Source organism: Trachurus japonicus, chromosome 17, assembly GCF_045865225.1.
Source record: "Trachurus japonicus isolate A0001 chromosome 17, Traja_1.0".
Taxonomy (NCBI): domain Eukaryota; kingdom Metazoa; phylum Chordata; class Actinopteri; order Carangiformes; family Carangidae; genus Trachurus; species Trachurus japonicus.
This window is the reverse complement of record NC_140923.1, coordinates 17,638,698-17,662,079: the sequence shown is the minus strand read 5'-3', so window position 1 is coordinate 17,662,079 and position 23,382 is coordinate 17,638,698. Positions and strand designations below refer to the sequence as shown.

The 23,382-nt window shown below is 41.9% G+C and overlaps 1 protein-coding gene across 1 annotated transcript in view; it reads right to left on the bottom strand.

Moving 5' to 3' along the window:
- Positions 1 to 19,299, bottom strand: part of egfra (epidermal growth factor receptor a (erythroblastic leukemia viral (v-erb-b) oncogene homolog, avian)) — a 40,383-nt gene extending 21,084 nt beyond the window's left edge. The window contains exon 1 of the mRNA XM_085805150.1: positions 19,026 to 19,299. Within this exon, the coding sequence (XP_085661276.1) occupies positions 19,026 to 19,104 (79 nt within the window). The 5' untranslated portion in view covers positions 19,105 to 19,299. The remainder of the gene's footprint in view (positions 1 to 19,025) is intronic.
- Positions 19,300 to 23,382: the final 4,083 nt, after the last annotated feature.

Here is a 23,382-nt window from a genome sequence, read left to right as displayed (position 1 = left end):
AAGGCATCGATTGAGAGATTCACAGAATTACAAGTGTAGGCTGATAATGAGTCCTATCTGGTGTTATGCAACAAAATGTTAGGATAAGGGAGGCAGTATTACTGATAAGTCCTGCAGATACAAAAGGCTCTTTCTTTGTGAATGCAGTTTTTAAGGCAAGAATGCGTGTCAAGCCGTCTTCCTGTGTGCAGCCGTCTCAAGCTGGTCGGACAGGTTCTGACTGGCACTGATGAGAGAGTCAGCTGTGACACCCCTCAAACGCACAACCAGCCGTATGTACACACGCCCAAACCATCTTGCACACACACATAAAGGCATAATGAGTGTATACTGTAATTGATTTCTCTCCGCCAAGTCATTTACAGGTTGACTTGAGCAACAGGTTGAGAGGGGGAAAACAAAACAAAACAACAAAAGATACATCCTCTTGTTTATTACGGTAGAAATGATGGTTCTGGTGTAATCTCTCCTGGGTCACATTCCACAACGTGTCTGCTCTTGACTGCGGAGAAAGGCCAAAACACTCGGCTCCAAATTCTGAGACACACCTCGTGACGCCGCATTGTACATAACACAGTTCATTTAACTAGAAACTGAAGGGGGGGGGATGATGATATCATCTTAGAGCTGAGTCAAACGAGTATCAGAGGCCTTCTTTTTTTGGGTATCTTTCCTCTTCCAGCGTGCATTTCTCACTCAGGTTATTGCGCTGTGCGTTCACACACAAACCAACAGCGTGCGGCACCGGATCAGTGGGAATTAGGCACAAACAGCTGTCGACCCACCCTCCCCTCTTCTTCCTCCTCATTAGCTCATCCCTGAGGGATCTCCCTGATATGAACCCTGTGGTCCAGCAGCCTAACGCCCCGGCAACAGAGGCAGGCCAGCGAACGCAAGCTGACCGTTTTAATTAGAGGAGCCATGTGAGGTGTAATTAGCCCCCTAATTATTACTCAGACTGAGAAACCACAGTGTAATAAACAAAAAGGTTGTCATGACTGTGCAGCTGTGAATATTAATCAGACTGATTTGGACATCCTCACTGGCAGTTTGCTCATGGGGATGATAATCATGGTTAAACGGCTTGGTTGTTGCACCATACAGTATACATCCAATGCACTGCATACTCTTTCCTGTCTGCATGTTTTGTTCTGTTAATATTTATGATGATCACTAAAGGCTGCAGGTGAAAACACACTTCCTCTAAGTAAAGTTCACGTGTATGGTTGACAAGAAGAAAAAAAAAACTGTTGATTGCTCAAGCCAGCAGTAATGTTGTCATGGTAAACATTCTCCTCGGCCAGTTGTTGATTTCATGACTCTGGTGCAGGTGGTCAATGACCTGATATTTCACCACCATAAACTGACTTCCTCATTAGTCTGCAGCACATGAGAAAAGAAACAAGGTCAGACTATATCAACACGCAAGTTAAGATTGAAAGATGGCTTCATAATTCTACCTAGACCTTTATTTTCATCTAACAACACAGCCTTGCACAAATGAAAATGACTCTCATATATCCGAGTTAGACATGCATGCCGTAAAAAAAGGTTGCACAACTCGCACACCACCTTTCTGCCAACAGAGACAGACGACAGCAGGTGAGTAAAAAAGTACTACACGGATCGGAAATTACTGGTAGTCCTTTTTTTTTTTTCCATGGCACCTGATTCGAATTTGACTCATCACACATAAAAAACACAGTTTACGGTCTCGTTCTGCTTGAATCAAAAGGGTGGGGCCTGCAGAGACGTAACTGATACTCTGACAAAGACTAATTACCGATTGCTTCACTTCCTCCAGCTGTATTGTCGTCACAAAGTGTCCAGAAGAGAACTCTGGGAGCAAGGAGTGGCAGGCTGCTATACTATTATCATGCTGTCAGTGCTGTGTGCATGCGTCTATGTGTGTGTGTGTGTGTCTATGTGTGTGTGTGTCTATGTGTGTGTGTGTGTGTGTGTGCGCGCGCGTGTGGGCTGAGCATGCAACACTTCAGTCGTATAAAACATTCCCTGGATTGCACTGCACTGATCAGCACCCAGCCAAAGCGAGACAAAAGACTTGATAAACCCGATCATTAGTCATCTAAGCTTGTTGCTATGTGCGGTCGCATATCGCTCTTTTGATGTTTACTTGGGGACTAGTGCTGGAAGTCAAGGGTGTGTGGGTAGATATTTGTTTCTTGAGGCTATAGGATCTGTGCGACTACAGGAAAAAAAACTGTCTAAGCTTATTATGGATGATAATCAGCTCATTGTTCAGGTCCAAACGTGGTGTTTACCAACAGAGAGTAAGATGCATTTCTCTGAATTTCAAAGAAAAAAAAACACCCTCATGCTGAGAGCCCACATGCTCCTGTGACAGAGAAGTGGTAGCCTAGTACAAGTATCTATTATTTATCTCTGAGATGGAAATCAGCAAAGATTATGCAATTCTTATGGTTCTGTCTTTAAAAGTTTCTTCAAAATAAAAAGCCTTTTAAAATGTGAAACTTACATAGATAGAGCCTTTCCAAAAGATGCACATATGAAGGGCTGTTGGATTTGACTGCACACATACAATGCTACAGTAGGTGTTTGTACCACTACGTCTGTCTCCATCATGATTCAAGGCAGTTTTGGCACCAAACTGTAAAACAAAAACTTTCTGTCTTTGAACTTTGGGTCTGAAAAACCTATTTGGCAAAATGAAACCAGGGTATAAAACCGAAGCCATGGTAGAGAAAATTTACAGTAAACACGTCAGACATATCAACTAAACATAGTGAGATCAAATGTATAATGTTACCAAAAGTACTAAAACTAACAGGCAAAAACCTAAAAGTCAGGCATAAATTCACGTTTGGAGGTCTCATTTACATATTTGGGTGAAGCGTTTGTATTCTTCTTGCCACGGGAGGAAACAGGGAATGTCCAAATGTGGAAACCGTACTTTCCCAGGACGTTGCTATAGCATCTCAAACCCATCTAATGGTTTCCTTTGGCACAAAGAACTGTCTACTATACGTTTAAATCATTGTTGTCTTATACCTTTCTACAGAGAGCAGAAATGGCCCTGCCGCGTTGGCTTCCTCTCATTCACTACCTGCAATTCAATTACGCTGAGTCCAGAGTCTGATGATCGCATTATCTGAAAACTTATACATAATTAAAGGGAAGTAACAACGCTAACTGACATGACTTGTTTATTTCTCTGTCCAAGTCAACGGCATTACGGCAAAGTCTCTTATGTAACTCAATCTGCAGTGTTCCTCTGCTGATAACAAATCGATGCCAAGATTAATTCCCTTATTTAGAGGTAAATTATGGTTAAACCCCTTATATGTTTGCACAGACAGTAAGTGGAAGGGGGAAAAAATGCTATCAACTTTTATTGGCTGTATAGTTTAGGAGTAGGAGGCTGCTTGGAGTCGCATATGCTCAGATTTCCAGATTTCAGGGAAGCATAAATCTCCAGAAACTCACTATCAGTGACAAAAAAAAGCCATTTCCTTGATTCTTTCTGTGCAATCGACTCATACTTCCTGCTCTTATATTTTCTGACTGGCTGAGATTCAGTAGGAGATCAAGGATCGAATGCTGTATAAAGACAAAACCAGCAGTCCAAGTAGATATATGTGCATTCTGTGGTGGTGTACTATATTCATATAAACATACTTTGTAGTTCCTCATGTCCTGCTCTCTCTTCCTTTGCGTGGGAGATGCATCAATCCCTTAGAGAAAACATCTTGGGGCCTCAGAAAAAGAAAAAAGGGGCCAGAGGATACCCCCCCTCCACACACACCCCCCACTTTCCCTCCCTATCCCCAGTGAATGCAACAACACAAGCCCCTCTGACATCTCAGGAAGTTGATCTTTGCACAGGGTCGGTTTCATACGGCTACCCCGTGACGCCGAACCAGATGGTAGCTGATTGTCGTCTCCAAGGGAGGAGGACAAGGGGATGATCTAAATCCAGCTAAATGTGCTATTGGTGATGGAGAGGAAGTGAGAGGGGAGAAAGAAAAAAAAGAAGAGGAGGAGAAAAAAGGAGCGGTTTGTGGTTGAGCCGACTGAGGTGGTGGACGTAGCGGCCTGGCTGTGGGGGTCAAACTGTGGAGAGAGAGGGGGATGTGAAGCCTCACACTTGATGTATGAACGTGTTTGACCTTTTCCCTGGTGGCAATAACAAAGGGGACGAATCTTGAAGCATCCAGCTGTAGAGCACGAGCAAATGAGGCGTCCCACCGCCGCATGCACACGTCACACACGTCCTCAGAGCAGTTTCTAAGCTGCCTGGAGTTTTGAGTTCAGTCGGTGAAGTTTAGTCTGTTAAAAGCTCAGCAAAGTGACCAAATAAAGACCAAAAAGGCTCCTGTTTACTCTCTGCTCCTGAAGAGTGCTCTCCACCGGTCAGTGAGACACTCCAGATACCTGTGGCTCGGCCCATCATAATGTTTACTCTCCACCTCGGTGTGAGGAAACCGTGGATTTAGGTTCTGCACAAACACAGGAATACAGTATGTATACTCTCACTCCTGCATACTGTGATCAGCACTTCTGAGGCCTTAAGGCATACGGTAGAAAATCGGTCACAACAAAGCCACGTCTACGAACCTACGGCCTTTAGAGCAATTGAATCCTTTTCGAGCAAATTACAAAACAAAGGAAACACATTTTTATTCATTTTCTTCCAAGAGTGTTTGACCATTTTTCATAGTGTTTTAGATTTATTTGTCCAGATTTTCAGATATTTGCCAAGATTTCTTTCTGTTGTCACCACAACACAATTGCGGTGAACAGATTTCTTTTGATCCTGAGTGTAATCAAGCAAATAACAGTCAAAACAATTTCAACAGAAACCCCTCTAACTGGAAACATCTCCTCTCTCTCACTCTGGATGATTCACAGGCCTCTCTGTCATCAGGTTTCCTGGGAACTTTTTTTTCTGTAAAAAGTAGTTCCAATAAAAACTGTTCACATCGAGGTCTGCAGATTATCCAAAGTAACGAAGGGGGGAACAAAAAAACAAAAAGGTTGCTGGATAAAGTAATGTATCACCCAATTCTAAAGTTCCTCTTTCCAGTAAAGAAGTGTTGTGATATCAAACTACTGCCCACTATACCTGCACAGTAGACAGGAAAGGTTTACACACAGCTGGTGAACATAGAGAAGCATTAAGCTGCTGTGGAATCAGATACTTCCTTCTGGAGGTAAAAAATTATATTTTCCATGCAGGTTTGAAATAGACACTTATGTTGTTCCGTATCAGCTGCAGCGTGTAAAGGCGAGTGACAACATGTTTTGGCACAACCATGAAAGTTGATAACACTCACCTGTACATCTGCTGATAAATACAATTACCTAATCTGCCAGTAACAAGGCAGCACTGCAGAGCTTGAGTCACTGTTCACTTCATAATGTGAGCTCACTGATGTCGACCATGGTTTGAAGGTTGGTGCCAGATGGGAAAGTTGGATTATTTAGCTGATTTACTTTTGATTTCTACAAATCTGTAGAAAATGATGTGATGAAGTCCCTTCAACATGGACCAAGTGGATCTCTGAGCTACAACTAAGAGCTGAGTCTTGTTTCAGAGTAAAAGGAAGCATACAATGTTTTTTTTATAAAGAACTCCATCACCTTATGTTACTATTGTGTGTATAGTTTGTTCTCTTTATATCAGGTACCGACTCCAATCACATCCATTGTATTGACCTAAGAGACTGAAACTAATACAACTACTCTAGAACTTATTTTTCCTGGCCAAGTCAGAACATACTGTATGTTTTTGCTATTAATTTTTGTAAATTCAAAAACCAACTCTTTAATATGGAAAGCTATCCATTACAGCGTTGGCACTTCACAAGAGGATTGGTTTTATTGCGTTTCATTCTGGTTATTGTTTAAGCTACCGCTGTGAATAATCAACATACTCAACATTTATCTCAATAGTTGATGTATTCATTATCCAATAGCTCTGTCCGTGACCAAAGAGATACATAAACCATCAATGATAGAAGATGCATCGAGAAAAAAAAAAAAAAAAGGCAGAAATTACTGGGCCCCCAGTTGATTTATTGGAGTTAGTTAAACACAGCTGCGCTTCTATTACGCTCCAGCTGTGACCAACATATGAGGGGCCTAACATGATGGCCCAAATAATCAGGCAATACACATCATTACTCAGACAATTCTCCCACATGCCCTGTTGGAAAGTCCATTAGCGCTCTCTGTGGGGGCACCTAACAATCCCACTCCTGTTACCCAAAACTCACACGACCTCCGTTAGCCCAGGCCCCATTTAAATGCCAATAATGCACCCACCATTCTCCTGAAATGTTCCAACATTCAAACCCACTTCCTTTTTAACGTCCAACGACATTCTCCCTATTGAAGCCCATTCCAGCCAAGACAACCCCCACCCCACCACTACCTCCCTTCTTTTCTTTTTTTTCCCTCTTTCCTCCTCCTTCTCCTTCCCTGTTAAACCTATACTCCTCTTCAATCCCACAGGAAGCCCCGAAAGGAAGACGGGAGAGGGAGTGGGCGGCAAGCTCACTGCTGCTAACTCACTTTTCTATAGCCCCCACTCCCTCCATCCCCCTTCTTCCCCTCCCTCCTCCCCCCTCGCCCGACCAAACGCCACTGAGCTATGACTGGACAAGACGAGCAGAGGAAGAGAGAGGCAAAGGCAACGGAGGACAGAGAGAGGAAAACAACAACCACAAGCGAAGAAACCCACACATTTCACACATCATTCCTGCAGGAGAGAGCAGCTGTGATTCGGGAATCCCCCTGTTGGTTTAAGCATTCCCAGCGTACAGCAGCAGGCCCAGGTTGGAGCACATCAACAGACAGGACAGATAACTCTCACTCACTGCACTCCTCACTTCATCTAAACAAAAGAGAGAGATAGACGACGCTCTTTGAGGCAGCCTGACTGCTTAAGGGTTTCTTATTTTTAGCCCGATTGCTGACAGGCTCATTTCTGTGTAGGTCTGACCACGGCTTCGCAGCGTTGCCTGCCAACAACTCAGTTACTGCCTTAGTCACGTCTGTAGCAACTCTGCCCCGCCGAAGTCTTCAGAGAGAGAGAGGGAGAGACAGAGATCCCATAAAAGGAATATTCCACAAAAGCCCCGGGGTCTGCGTTAGTAAGCTCGACTCTCTTGCTCAGCCTTTACTCACCATTTCAACCTCTGGTTTACACATCAGCGGGCCCTTAAATCCACTGATGAGTAGTTTCTTCCTCATGCACACTGACAGAGGGCGAAAGTCAGGGACAAACGGAGCTTGGGGAATTGGTTTGTACAGCCGAGGAGCTCTCGTAATTTTCAACACTGTGAGAGGGTATTTTGTTACGTGTTGCGTTGTACTCCCCAAAAGCATGACCGATTTAATTAGCACAGGAAAGCTCAGAAAAATTTAGCCACGTCTTCCTGATGACACATCAAACTGAAATGCCTGAAATGCAACAGGGGGTTGCCACTGCCAAGTGCTCGGGGGCCCCGGGGGCACTCGGTTATAATCTTCAGTGTATTTTCAGAAGAATTCCATTTCCACGTTAGCATGTGTGAACAGCGAGGACTGACAGAAAACGGTGCTAGTTTTTCATCAAACACCTCTCCCACTGGCCCACGGCTCAGATTTCATCCATTGTTACCGTGCGGGGCGTTATCCTGTTTCTGACAAGAGAAGCACATCACATACGGTTAACAAAGCTCCAAAACAATGCGTTAGCTTGTTTTAGACGATTATGACTGAGCAGGGTGGTTGTTTCAAGGCCGCCCCCTCACTGCAGAGACACAGAGGGGCTTTTGCACAACCTAAAGGCCTGTCTGCTTTGCGTCAGCCATCAAAGGCATTAGACTTGGCAGCCTAGACTCTTTCCTCGCTATCAGCTACACCGCTGAACACAAGGACCCTGGCTCAGAATCACTTGTGTATGAAACACGTGTGTACAATGGGCTACTACGATGACTCCTCCAGAGAGTGGACAATCAAGTGTACAAGCAAAACCTCTCCAATGTCCAATCCAGGGATAAACTCTGTATTGTAGACAGGAAATGACGCCAACTTAAAACGCAATAACGAACTTACATTTCAGTCTCAGCACTAGGTCCATTTTGGAGTTGTTGCGAAGCTTGCAGTCATATCTCACCAGCTTCCTCTTCTTGTGGTGATGTTGTTTTGTCATTTGCCCAAGTCAACGTCATTGTGGGAAACAATGAATGGCTCCAGAGCAGCTAGTAAATGGACCTTGCAGTGAGATTGCTTCATCAAATACCATTTTTGCAGTCAAGAATGAACTTTAAGCTTCAACTTTTTTAAGCTAATGTTGCCAAGCGGTCCTCAAAGTTCCCAGAAGAAAAAGGACACTGAACATTTGCAGCTAAGAAAATCTCCCATGGAAGATGACATGATCAAAAGCACCAGAGGTCCGTTCTGAACGGAGAAATTTGTGGTGAGATTGTTTTGCCCATTACAAAGCAGATGTGATGATGTTTCCAGCTTCAAATCCTGGATCTCATTTCAGAGGTTTTTCAATTGACCGAGAGGTGCCAAGGATTTATAACCGAGGAAAAGTCTTGGACAGTTTAGACAGAGGCGGAAGACATTAGAGCATGCATGGTATCCAAAATGCTGACTTACCGAGTCAGAATAACAAGAAGAAGAAAAGGAAAAGGCTGTTTCCTCTGCCATTCTGACATGCATACTTCAAATACCTCCTGCTTGACTGATTAAAGAAATCAAATGCAGTGGGTTGTTTATTTGCCCTTTGACCTTCAAAGCCGTCGCTTTGCCTTTGGAGTGTTTTTAATCTTATGGGTGCCTGATTATATGATTAATGGCAATAACACTCGGATAAAAAACGAAACAAGTGGATTCATATTAAAAAAAATCTCAGACTGCCTCCTAATCAGCTCAGGAAGAGGTTGTTGATTTAGTGGATATACTGCAGGTCCACAGGCCTAATCCTTTCAGACTGGCACCTGTCCAACTATGCACTCCAGGGTATTTCTACCAGGGAAGCCATTCGAGCCACATATCTATGAGGCTGAAGTGGTTTGTTGTGAAAAAGAAAGGAGATAGTAGCAGATATTGATCATTTATCAGCGATGCTTTAAGTGTCACAAGGCTGTTATATGATGCAGAGCACATGAAAAAATACTTAAAATATAAAGCTTTCACTAATGGTAGAGGGAAATCATGCATTAAGAGGGTCAGTTCCACCTTTTTTATGGGAGGAAACATTGCAAGTGAAGCAAGCAGATTTCTTTTTTTTTTTTCTTTTTTCTTTACAGGCCTCTGGCTTCAATTATGAAAAACATGTGGTAATGAAGATGTTACGCTCAAGGTCCCACCAGGAAATTAATTCTGAGCTCAACGAAGCATTGGTGTTGTTGAAACTTACCAGGCAATTAGAAAAGGTAGTACACGAGGGGTGTTGTGTTTAGTGGGATGTTATGTTTTAGTGTTCTGGGAGTTAAACAAATCACAGATCATCTCTGTAGCAGAGGCTTGCCACTACCACCACTTCCACATGATGAACAATGCTGTTGTCTCGTCTATAAATGGCCCGGATGAAATACGTTTTACAACGCTCATGAATCCCTTAGAGGTGATGCTGGCTTGTAAAATGCTGGAACCGTGGCAGGAGAACGGTTGACGTCTTTCTTTTTCTTTCTCTAGCACACCCCCAGACATAATACACTCCCAGAAGCCCTTATCATCATTGTTGTTGCAATTTAAACAGAGATGCCTATACTTTACCGGCCGATGAAGAAACGAACCCTTCGGCATGTGCAAAACTACCTGATTAAACATTTATGAGCCACACCAGTGGAATATCTCCAGATTGAAATATCCCAACTACTACTGGATGGATTGCAACACAGACTTTTGGTACAGATATGCATCCATGTTTCCAATGGATGAAGTAATCCCCTAACATTTCCTCTACCCTTACCAGCTGGCCAAAGTTTTGGAGATTGAAATTTGTTTATTACAGAGAATCAAAGTTCCACATGGTGAATCACAATGACTTGGGTGATCTGCTTTAGCACAATCATGAGGTCGGCAACAGTTTGTGTGAAATGTCTCCACGATTATTGCACGGACTGCCATAGACTTTGCATATAATCATCCATGTCACCCTCAGTATGAAATATAATAAAGTCGTAGCACCTTTAACAATTCATCTAAAGGCGACAGGTCAATAATAAGTGACTAAACACATGCAAAACTAATGACACCTCCAATCAACATCGCTTGTATTTTGTGTTAGGGCTAATCAGCAAATGCTTGATCACATTAAATATTAATGTTAGAATTATCATTAAACTAAACATCAAACTATACAGTATTTTGACAATAGTATTCAGCTCAAAGCACAATAGAGATGAGATGCTAGTGTGGCTGTGAACTCCTGTCTTGTCTTGTCACTGTTTTGAAGAATATACTCTTCTCGTATTCTAGAGCAGGATTATTTGCCCTGTTTCAATATCAAGCTCAAAGACTATAGACTAGATATATTCTATTACCCTGGCAGTCTTTATAACCTCTAGCCAACAGGGACGCCTTTCTCCTCACTGTTGACACAAAGCTGTAAAGTCGTGTCTACATGGCAAGTTAAGGTCAAGGAAGACAGATAAGCCTGTGTCAAAGAATCAACGAAGACCCAAATAAAGAACCTTTTGTCCAAAGACTTAGGGGAGTCTGCGGAGAGGGAGACATTCATTCAAAGTTTGGTCTACACATCAGCCACAGGGGTTGGATGTGAACTCATTTGTCTCGTACACCTTTTCTTTTTCTTTTTCTTTGTGTATATTTCTCCGTCGTGTATGTTCTCCTGTTATCTTATTTTGAACCATACCATACATGCATCTTGGCTCCTTTTCAGCTTCTTTTTTTTTTTTTTTTTACATTTTCCATCAGGCCAAAGCAGGCCACAATAGGTGCTACTGTACACTGAGAAATCAAGCTTTGCTCTCTGCAACTTGTCAACACAAGACCCATTCAAAGATGTGACAGGGGGTCCAGACTAGAATAAACCTGGAGGCAATACAGGTATCAGGTAACGAGTGATTCTGTGTGTCTGCATGCGTTTACGCTCTTCGTGAGAACCTCTGTTCTCCAGACCAAGTTCCTGTTTTTCATCCAAGTGCTGCTGAATGCCACAGAAAGAAAAGCCTACAAATACCTGGAGTTGTGTTTCTGCTCCTCGAAGGAGAGACACAGTAGATGGAAAAGTTCACAAAGACCAAAAAACACCTTCTGTGTCTATTTGACTAGTTATTACTCGCCACCTTTTTCAATAAATACTAGAGAAGTATATAAAGGTTTGACTGACACTCCACCACGCCCTTGCAATGAAGCATGTAATGCCTTAATAGCATTGGCAAAGAAAACACTTTTTCATTTCTAGCTGAGCAATGAAAACTATCAGACAAGCCCGATCAGGATCCTTGTGAAAGGCAGAAATGATTACAGTATATGTATTCTATAAGAGCATAATAGTTGTTGATGTTAACGTAATCACCCACACCCTAAAACACCCATAAGTGTTGTAATCAGCTGCAGTAAATTCAAGTCGAGTAGAGGGAACAGTTTTACAGTAGTACTCCAGTGACCCTTGCACGTTCTGCATTGTTTACAGATGTGAACGTGGAAAAAGTCAAACCTTTAGGACGAGCAGTGTAGACTGGAGCCAATACAAACTAATGGAGAGTAGCCTAATGCTTCAGGTTAAAGCTGTTAAAGAGCTCTGACATCCTTTTAATCAGGATGTGAGGCAGGAAGTCTACCCCCCACCCCCCCTCTTCCCTTCTCCATCCATACAAAGGGGATTACAAATTAAACATCCTGGATCTCAATCCCAATCACCTTTGACAAATGCAGGAATTCATTTACAAAAATTGAATAAATTAACCATCATGCACCACAAGGTCCAAACCACTAACAGTGACTCACGGCTTAAAATGCACCATTTAGTTTACTAGGCCAGTGGACCACACAGGAAGCGGCTGAATATATTAGGGAAGCAAACTTCAGAGATCAGGCACCACCCTTCTACCAATACCGTCTTGCAGAAATATTCAGAGATGGAGATCTGTTGGGGAAAGCTATTGTTCTCCTCCCTGTAGGGGATTCCTCTTTTGGGCGAGCGACTGTTTGAAGCATGGCTCCTCACAATGACCTGGAGGTCATTAGTGAAGATGCCACACCTACGTGAGGGTGCTAAATTGAGATGCTTATGTGAAGCAGCAGCGCCTAGAAGAAACAGCTCGAGGCCTGTTCGATGAACGATTACATGAGGGCACGAGTTCTCAGTGATCTCGCTCCATCCGTCTGGCGTTTGTTTGTGTATCCTTGACTTTTCTGTTTTCCTACCATGCTTTGATATCCTTTGATCCATGCACAACCCAGTCCAAGTCGCTGACAACTTTTACATTTGATGATGTGGCACGAAGATCCATACAGCTCAGAGCTGAATACAAATAAACCAACTATTTGCTTCTAAGAAAGAAAGAAAGAAAAAAACGCCCCAGACAGTCTATTCAGTGCCCCTCTGAGCTCAACTGAACTGAGCTGCAAATTTCTCTTCAGCTGGGTTTGCGGCGTGTTAGAGCCATGGTTTTCATCCAAGCTGAAAGCCTCCGGGATGGAAACATACTCAGTGCCCACTTTCCATCTTTACCTTCACTACTGGAGCTGACTTACTGTTTCAGTCTGTTCCAGCCTGACAAGACACATTCAAAAGCTGCTTTGTCAAACATTTTAAAAAATATTAAACTACAGAAATGAACTGGTAAGAAAATGTTTCTGTTTCAGTCACTGGCATAGACGTAAAGGAATCATGCAAAATGTATCCAGGGCCAGGCCAATAAGAAGAGATTATTTTAACCCATAAATTGCGCTAAAAACTACTTTTACATTACTTTTCTGTCCAGTGTGAATAACGGTCTTCAAGAAGCTTCTGTAAACATGAATATATGTTTCTTTTAAGATGCTTAATCTTCTGTATGCAGTATCTTTCTTTCATATCAACAAATGCCAACGCTAATGTGTTTGTACTCTAATCTTGGTATGAACACCCGTACCACGAGAGATCTGAATAAGATAAACTTTTCAATGCATGCAACTTCGGTCTTAAAAAAAGATAATTAACACCAGTTAATCAACTTTTTTTTTTACTAGGATAGTCTCAGATCTGATAGAATAATTGAATAGTTCTCTCTGAAACTTCTGTTGCTAATTTGACAGCTATTTTAAGAGGCATGTGTAAACGCTGCTAATGATCTGTCGATATGTTTTGCATCTGATGAGATCTGTGCTTATTGCACAAAATGGTGCTTAAACTTTGCCCCAAGGGCAAAAGAAGGAAATCAGGTGAAGTTATGACAGCAACACCCCCTCAAGTGAGATCGGCTTGAGGAGATAGACGTACTTAGACAGGGGCAATTACTCAGCTGGAGCTGTGGCCTCTTTCCCCTTTTAACACGACACTGCACCTGATGAGATGGGAAGATATCAGAGGGCCTTTTTTTCCAACTTGAATTCCTGGGTCTCTTTCCATTGGAGACTCCATGCACAGCCAGCGGATCATGGAAAAGGCCATAAATGCAACAGATGACTTTGTTACCATGTACAAACAAAGGACACCAATCAGTTCAATGAGTAACCACATTCACTTATTCCATGCTGTGTTCTGAGTGGATGTATATGTATACTACAGATGAGCAGCTGCAGTGATAAACACTGGTTCAGAGGGAAAATGAAAAGAACTAAATTGACTTTTAATAATCAGTCAGCCGTGTAGCAGGCAGCATTTCTTAGCATATATAACAGTGTGTTATTTTAATACACAGTTCATTTACTGTATTCAGACTGTTAACAGTGAGAAGTCAAACTAAATCTGTTCCACGTCCGTGTTCCACCTCGATGACACACGTCTAGCCTCGGGTGCGTCTGCCGCACGCCACAGAGCTCGGCCACTCCACAGAAGTATCAGTGCGGCCAGATAACCTGCTCTCCACAGAGGCACTATTGTCCCCGAGTGAAACCAAAATCCTGCACTTTGCCAGCAGCTCTCTGAAAAAATCTCTTGGGCGCTCAGACACGGCGCACTTTATCAAAGCTGGGGAGGGACGGGTGGCGAGAAATTATCCTCCAACTCCCACGGCCTAAACCGGAGAAGCTGCATTTCCAACAATGGCTGCAGCAGATGGAAGTCTGGGAAGGTCGTCAGAGGACCAGTAAGCAGCAGCAGCAGCAGCAGTAGTAACACCAGGGCCACTCTGAACCCTAAAACGCAGAGTGGAGATTCTAGGATTACACAGGATCATAACCTATATTTCACTACCGACATCCATCTCATCCCAGAGAGTGGGCTTTAATGAAAAGAAAAGGCACGGTTTTCTGAAAGTGATGGCAAAAAAACAGATGACTGATGAGGGAATCTGGCTTGTTAGAATCCAACACGTCGCAGAGGGAGAAGCACTTACTCAGAAAGCCGAAATGCACTGCAGGGGCAGAGAGATTTTTGTCATGATTCAGCTTCACTTTTGCAGGTGTGCACGCACGTTTAAACAACGGAGCTGGATTTCACCTATCTACACCGTACATATTATCTTCAAATCTCATTCTGCTCCCAACTTGAATGACCTATTAACTCTGAAAAAAAAGCATATTGGTACTGTATAAGCGGGTTATCTTGTGACCAAATTGATCTGCGGAGCCTGGCATTAGGAATTAAGGATTTAGCCGTCGACATGCCCCTGAGATTAGTTTGATCTTCCACAGGTTAACTCACAGCTTGGTTTAAGAGTATCCTCGACAGGTTCACCTCATATCTGCACTTTGGGTTTGAATACTCTACAGCTAAAAGTAGAAGAGATTAGAAATATTTCAGCCTGCCTCTCCAGTACAACTCCAGTCACAAAACAGAGGGAGTCCAACTGATTCTGAGACCATTTAGCATTTCATCTGGGAAATAAATCACCACAGTTATTACTTGTGGTTGGCTGCTGGGTGAAGCTGTGGGCATTATTTACAACCTCTCTGCAGATGATGACAGTTAATAAAGTGAGCATGGCAGCAGATGGGACAAAGAGCTTTTCTATTATTCAGCGGGTCCTGTCTAGAGCCATCGCACCTCGGCAGGCTGTCGCTGAACCGGAGCGACTGACAGGTCGTCTTCCTGTGGGACGGGCCGGTACCAGCACTGGGTTTTGCTGTCAAAACTCAAAAGTCATTCCTTCCATATAACATGAAGGCAGCTAAAGATGGGCTGATTGATGGGGCAAAATGACCACCTGGTTGTTTATGTCCCAAATACGATAACCATTAAGCTTTTAGGGTCATGGGTTTGACAGATGTTACACTATGAAGACCAAGACAGAGCAGAACTCTGATATCATCATCATCATGCATAAACTTCCCCTTTTCTGAAACCTGTAACCCTGTGGCTCTATCAGTTTAACACAGAATAACCTGACGAATAATGCTGATGTTGAAAAAAGGTGTTTTATTAAGTCACCACAAACCAACATCTACCCACTGTTTCATCTTGTAAAACCAAATAGCATCATTATAGTCATGAGCAAAACCAAACATCTGTTAAATGTCACAATGACAATTAACCAATGATGGCTTTGTTAGACTGATTTTCATTTCTAATCAAAATTGAACATATATCCATCTTTACATTGATGCCAGATGCATGCTGGGATGCTCCTTGGTCTTGGAAGCAAGGCTTGATTACCACTGTTGGTTGTGAGCTAGTTAACATGCCAGTCCTGTCACTCTTGCTCTCTTATGTTTTTCTATTGAGCAATTGCTTTGTAGGGGAGAGGTCAATCAAATTGTCAACTGAAAATGGTTGTTCATTTCTCTGTGTGTTGTTGTGTGTGTAGTGTACACTCCACTAATGGTTTTGTAACTGTATCTGTGATAAAGCGAGCAACAGTGTTGATGTGACTGTTGGGTGTTCTCTCTCTTCAGATCATTGATCCATGAATGGTGAAAGCCTTTCTCTTTTTCTTTCTCTTTTTAACTTTTCAGACAAATTCTTAGCAATATAGGCCAAAGGTTTGTTTTCCACCCACAACCTGCATCAATTTCAAGTTTTCCTCAACTTGAAAATCTAGTGCCACTTCCCAGTGTAAACATCTGAGCAGATGTTCACACTTGCCTCCTAGCAACAAAAACACTTGCAGGTCAAACACAGTTTACTAAATTAGATCGAACAGGCGGCCTGAAAAAAACCATGTATCCCCCCATTTGGTGATTTTTAAAATAAGTCGAAGGATTACATGCTCCTTTGTGGGCCGAGGAAATTATCCGTCTTCTTAAGGCTCATAAAACCCTTAGAAACCCTTTTGGATTATCTCAGAAATGCATTGCCGCTGAGTTTAGGGACAAGCGTGTGTTTATTCTTGTTTTGACACTTGATTCAAGTTTTTTGTTTTTTTTGTTTTGGTTTTAAACATTAAGAAAATTGAACATAACTTACTCATGCAGTACATCTATATTTAGTTGGCCAGACAACTGACAATTTGTCTGCACCAACAATGAGTGATTCTAATCTTTAGGAAAATAACACCTCTGCTTTTCAAAATAAAAGCGATCAAATGTCTGTTTGGAGAATATTTTGCAAATCCAGGCTCAACACACTCACAGTTATTGTTGTGTTTTTACAGATAAAGATCCAAATCCCACTTAGATATGATCACTCCATTACTAATAACAAGATCCAACCCACGTGTTCAGACTCCTTTCGGACACTTTTTTTTACACAAACCAACACTAAAACTATTTCAGGTAGTGTATAATTATTAAAACATACTTAAATAAACACTGCTATACCAGCTTTCATAACGAGTTAATGGATGAACCTGCTGCAAGAGGAACACTCCAGCCTCCTATTCTTTAATCAATAACAAAAATGTATTCATGTGTTAATTGTGTTTACAAGGATATAAAATAAACCACAACTCCCTCGCTGTTGTTATTTGGCTTTCTTTTCCTTCTTTTTCTTATTTAGTTTGAAGATGTGATGCCAAACGAACATAATAAGAATTTGACATCTTGTTCAAATCAAGTTCGACTGTTACGGACACTATGTGCTAGGAAAACCTGGTGTGCCACAAAGGAACATCTGCCTCAGCCCCTGGCCAAAAAACAAAAACAAAAACCAACAATAACAACAACAACTACAACTGTCAGACCATATGGTGGGGCTCACATTCCCCTGGAAACGGAAACTGGATCAGTCACAATAAAAAATGAACAGTAATTAATCCGAGCCGAAGTGCACAGTGCATACCATGACTATCATTACAGCTGCTCATTTCTAATCTTCTCTGGTCTCAATAAGAAAAAAATCCCAAATCCTTATTTACTGTGGGAGACTTGCTGCTGCGTGAATTGTGCGCCTGTCTGGTTTGTTTAGAAGCCCAGAAATATTTAGGGACTCTGTCTTTTTGGCTCACAAACACTTTTGATTTGTTATGGTTGTGTTGAAAAGCTGCACTGGTTGTTACTTGTTGGAGCAGACGGGGCGGTGGTGTGGTGTGGTGGGGGGAGAAGATGCAACTTGCACGTGCGCTGCTGGCAACAAACACACCGCGCTTATCTGCTTATAAGGAGGAACAACAGTGCAACGAGTGCGGACAATGATGATTCATTATAAAAGGAAGTTGGGAGTCATTAGGGAGTAAAGTGATTCTCCTGGTCACTTTCTCCCCTGACATCTGGCCTTTATGAAACCTGAGTCACACAAAAAATACATGTGGATCCACTTTTAATATTTCCAGGATTTACTCTTGCACAATTTTAATTGCACTTCTGAGATTCAGGATATTTCCTGGGCGCATTTGTCAGACATATCCAGGATATTGATACTGCATCCATTTAAACAGCTATCAAAATAAATAGAGTTCACTTGTGAAAAATATGAAAACAGCATTGCATCACCAGTCAAAACACTGCCATGTCATTAAAACTAAGAGGTGTGTGTGACCTTAACATCAGGGCCAAAAGAAGCCTGCTCTTGCTGTCTTCATACTTGGCACTGCTCAACACTAGTACACACACTCTCCAGACTCTCTGCTTTTTATCATTTGTACCAGTGGAATAAAGTGACTGTCCTCACATCTTTGATCTTATCTCCTCTGAGGACCAGATGCAAGAACTGTCTGCACACACACACACACACACATGCACCACTCTCCTACAAGGATGCAACACACATATACAGATACATACATGTGGACAGATGAGAGAGCTGCAGATGACGAAAATGTGCCAATGTCAGAAAGTGGTGTGTTTTTGCTTTTTGTTTTATTAAAGTGTGAGGTTAAGTTAGAAAATGCACCAAATGTACTTTTAGTGTGTTTCAAGGTGACAGCTTGCCCCAGTTTTTATTCTATTTTTGCCTACAAACAGATCACACACTGCACTGAGCACTGGAGACAGGAATGCTGACAAATGTGCTCACAAAAAAAAGAAGCTAAATATTACCTGAAGGCATAAGAAAATAAGACACACCACTAAATTGCTCAACCCAAAATCCCCTCCTTGCACCATCATCATCATCTTCTTCAATGTGGTACAAATTTGCATGCTTGAGTCATCGTCTTCCCGCACTGGATAGTGTGTAAGAGTTGCGTATTTGGGGGATAAACTAAGTGGTTAATCAACATTTTTTTTGCTATAACTCGATCACCAGTGAGTGTCCCACATTGACAGCGAGGGCTTAACTTTCCTGGAGCCTCTCTGTGTGTAGCTTTAAACCGGGAGGTCACAGGCTTGAACAGCGAAAGACTGTGAGAAACTTTTCTCCCACGCTGGATCAAGTTTCCCTGCGGTTTTTAGGGTTTTGAGAGCGGGTCTGTGATTTCTTTCCTGTACTGCGAGATTTATGTAAAACGCTAAATCAAGCAGGAGAGGAAAAGCGAAAGCCTTCTCAAACATTATACAGCCCCGGCGACGCTGCCTGTCTGCCTACATGTTGTAATAGCCTGCTGCCCCTGACATACCTTTCTTTTCCGCCAGGACGCAGGAGCCCAGCCACAGCGCAGAGGTGAGACTGATCCACTTCAGAAAACGGGTTGCCATCGTGGTTTTGAAGCTCCTGGTAGAGAAGGTGTCATTCCATTACCAACAAGACGCGATACTCCGCCTCAGTGAAACTTGAAAACTTGTTTCTGTGTTTTTTTCTTTTCTGTTTTTTTTCCTCGTGTGCCTCTAAGAGTTTTTTCCTCGTCTGGGAAAGTCAAACTTTGACTGCTCCTCCTCCTCGCAGATATCTCCAGCAGCTCGAGCCCAGCAGAGGACAAACTACTGGCTGCTCTGACGTCAGTAGGAGGAGGATAGATGCGCCTCTCAGGTAGAAGAGGAGGGGATGAGGTTTAGGGGGTTGGGTGGGTGGGGGTGTATTGTAGTAGTCCATACTTGTGTTAGAGTAATGTTTTTTTCTTCTTCCGGAAACTGTGTGTAGAGTGGAAACAATGTGGATCCAAAAATTTAAATAAATAAATCAGAAATTCAGAGAAGCTAGATGTGATCCCCAATCTAGTTGTTTTGAGTTTTGTCGTCAATATTCATGAATTTATGCAACTCAAATTTAGCGAAGTGGAGAAAGGAAGAGAAGTAAAAAAAAAAAAAAAAAGAAAAAAAAAAGCACACTCTATCCATATTTACTAGAGGCTGGAAATGGAGAGTTAGGAAAATCTGAAACAATATGGTAATTTCTTTCTTTCTTTCTTTCTTTCTTTCTTTCTTTCTTTCTTTCTTTCTTTTTACTATCCAAGATGTGTAAAGGCCAGGGTGAGTTTGCTCGTGTGGACAAGCTATGTTATGAGTCACTACAGTATTTCTTAATGGCCTGAGACATAATAAAGCATCTTTGGTATTTCTGGCTTGGTTTGCAGTTGTTGGTTTATTTTTATCAGTATATGTTCACTGATAAGGGAACATTTGCACCAGCAACTGCAAAAAGTTTCTGTCCAGGCCTGTTGTTTCCAGTTTTGCAAAAGTCAATGTTTTTTTTTTTTTTTTTTTTAATGAATTCATACAACTCCAATTTAGTAAAACACAAGTTTTTATCTCCAGAGATGTTGTATTTCTTTCTTTCTGGTATTTTTGCTTGGCAATTTTGCATTTCTTATCAATCAACATTTGCACCAACATTTGCAAAAAGCTGCTATCTAGGCCTGTGATAAACTAAAAAGATATGACTATGATTTTTATATATGTATTTAATAAAATAATAAAGTGACAATCTTAAACCACCACAGACATAAAACTGTAATGCTATTTCGACAGATCAGGCTTTTCTAGATAAGCTGATAAGATGTTTAAGATGTTTCACTGACAAGTTGTTTTTAGTTGTTTAACTGATGAAATTGTTAGTGACAATATTGCATTAGGTGTCACACGCAGCCATTCAAGTATTTAGATGTGAAAAATACCAGAAACCTGGAACTGGCACATTTAAATTTTTTACAGAAAATCTGATGTAAGTGTCCCAGAGATATTTTCGGTGAACACCTAAGAACAGGAAGTTAGGAAAAGGATGATGATGTTTCATCCAAGATGTCAAACCTAACTTCTAGAGCTTTCTTTGAGTTTGACCCAATAAAAACAGGCATAACAGTGGCCGCTGACCTTCCAAAGTCACACTTTTAACCCTTGCTATTGTGCATAAATCAAAGACAGTCCCTGCATTAGTGTCATACATGGGTTTAATGAGTAAAACGTCTAGACCGCTGACAGAGCGTCTGTCTGATCGGAGCCGAATGTAATTGGATGTCAGGCTGCTTAAATGTGTTTGTTGTTGTACACAGATCAGACTCTATGGGGACAGGAGTGATAGAAATCATTTTTCACGCTGGTGTTTATTTCATTACCACAGCTTAATGGTTCAGCAAATCGTCTTTGGTTGTATTGTTGGAGGAGGAGGTTATTGTGTTGGGTGAAATTATGACCATTCTCCACAAGGAGAAATTACCTAATGTGAAGCTAACGTTTCACATGAGACAGCACAGTGAGCTATTTACAGTGTGCTGTGGATGTGATGCAACTGTCAGTTTGACTGTTCTTGCTACTGTCATTGGGAAACAGGTCAACGGCCTTTGTCATTTCAGTAAGTCCGGAGGAAAATGTTAACAGAGCCCTATTAAGTGAGAAAGGTATTCGCCTCACAAGGTTACACACCTTTGAATGGTCCAACACTCATTGAGGGAATAAAAAGGGGTCAAATATTGCAATTTTAATCAAATTTCAGCTCAGGGATTGGTTTTAAATATCTTTAAACCAAAGTTCATCACATACTGAGAGAGAAATCACTTCTCAGCAGCGACTGATTTCTACACCACTGGCCAAGGTCTCAATTATGAAATGTTCCACATTAAAAAAAGAAAAGAAAAAAGGCCCGGTTGTCTCAGTGTTTCATATCGCCATCCGTTGCTGTCCTGAGACTCTCTGTGCTTTTGGCACAAGTCTGCTCAAACCACAGCTGTCTGTCAGCAAAGCACAAACACTAAACAAACACAGAATAATGGCCACACCACTGGGGATTCAAAAGAGAGCATAGCTATTATGAAAAAAAAAAGAAGCCAAAGAGGGGGAAAGAAGAAAGTGTGTGAGAGAGCAAGGGAAGTGATGACAGCTACTGACTGGCAAAGTAAATACACGTCCCCCCTTGGAATATTCTCATATACTCCATCTCTTATGATCGTTGAGCACCGATTCCTTAAGATAAAACACTGGCATTTTGCCTTTATTGGACAGTAGACAGTCTAAAAGAGACAAGATACAAGCGAGAGAGAGAGAGATAGTGGGTTCTGATGTGCAATAGAGCCGGAAGTCAAACCACGGACATTGTGGTTTTGTGGTTATGAACCATTAGGCCACGGGTCACGACTGAGCTTCGGTATTCTGAGCCTGATCAACAGTGCACATCCATAATAAATGCAATATACATCTCTATGAGATATCAAGTAAGGACATGTTTATGAACTAATGTTTACACATGAATCTTATTAGGTGGTTCAGTGAGGCGGAAAAGGTTATGTGACCTTGCCGTGAGGGGGAGATGAGCTGTTGAAGGTCTGAAGTCTGATCTGCATGACAGGGCCCAGATGGACCAGCAAGAACCAGAGAGTCCCACCCCCACCCACCCACCCACTCATCCACCCTGCAGCACCCTTAGAAATTCTCCTGAATGATGATAAGCAGAAGTACAGAAAATCAAATCAAAACATGACTGTCTGGCCAGAGTGATGAGTTCTGCAAAGACATTTTCAAAGATTGATGTATAAAATATATAAAATTACCTCTTCAGTTTTGGATTAGTGAGAGCCTCTGCGCTATTTTAGGGGCCTGTCATGGCTGCTCTGTCTATCGCTGACATACAAGATAAGACTTGGATTAGTGACTGAATCCATAAAAGCTTTAATAATAGCTTTCTAACTTCTGTTTTTCAGCAGTATGGTGGAAAAGCCTCAGGCATCCAGAACAAACTGTCAGGTACCAATTAATTAGGTTTAATTAAAGAAGCCAGTTAGATTACCCTGTATCTCACCATCTGCCCCCCTGAAGGAAATTCTCCTTAAGCCGCACTGAAATACTGAGGGCAAATATTTGAATGTAGGAGCGGATTGTTGTTTGGTAATAGTGAGTCCATACACATATACAGTACACACACACACACACACACACACACTTTGTTTTCTCTTCCTATGAGCAATAAAACGTGTGCGTGTGTCTCATTGCTGTTTTTTACCGTTTCCTGACGAGGCCTCTGGTCTTTGGCTTCGAGCCGTGCTCACTTGCCAGAGCATGTGGTCACCATGGCAGCCCAATGGGTAACACAGTAAACACCTCAAAGTAAATGAATGAACCTGCTTTAATCCAATAGGAATCCCTTTCTCAACTTTCGCAACCAGTCACATCCTGTTTCAAAACATGGAACACCTTGTTCGCACTCATGAGTGATGACAATTATTGCATTTAGTCTCCGTGTGTGTTTAGATTTCACAGGTAAAGATTTCTGTGTGTGGCGTGGCAAGCACATAATAATAGTGTATGAAGTTAATGTATACAACACTTATCAAAGTCAGTAGTGACTTCCAACATAAAATGGAAATGCAAATAGGGAGAACCAAATAGGGGGAAAGGGACTGTACATACACACACATACTGTATAAATGCACTAATGCTACTCAATAAAATGAGAATATATAGAAAGGGTTTTCAGAAAGTGAAAGTATTAGCATCAAACGACATCTTACAAACCATTGGTGACGGTATAATGGCCCAGTTCAGAGTTATTGCATTATAATTATTGATGTATTAATGTATACATCACTTTGATGTTGCTGCTTCAGCAGA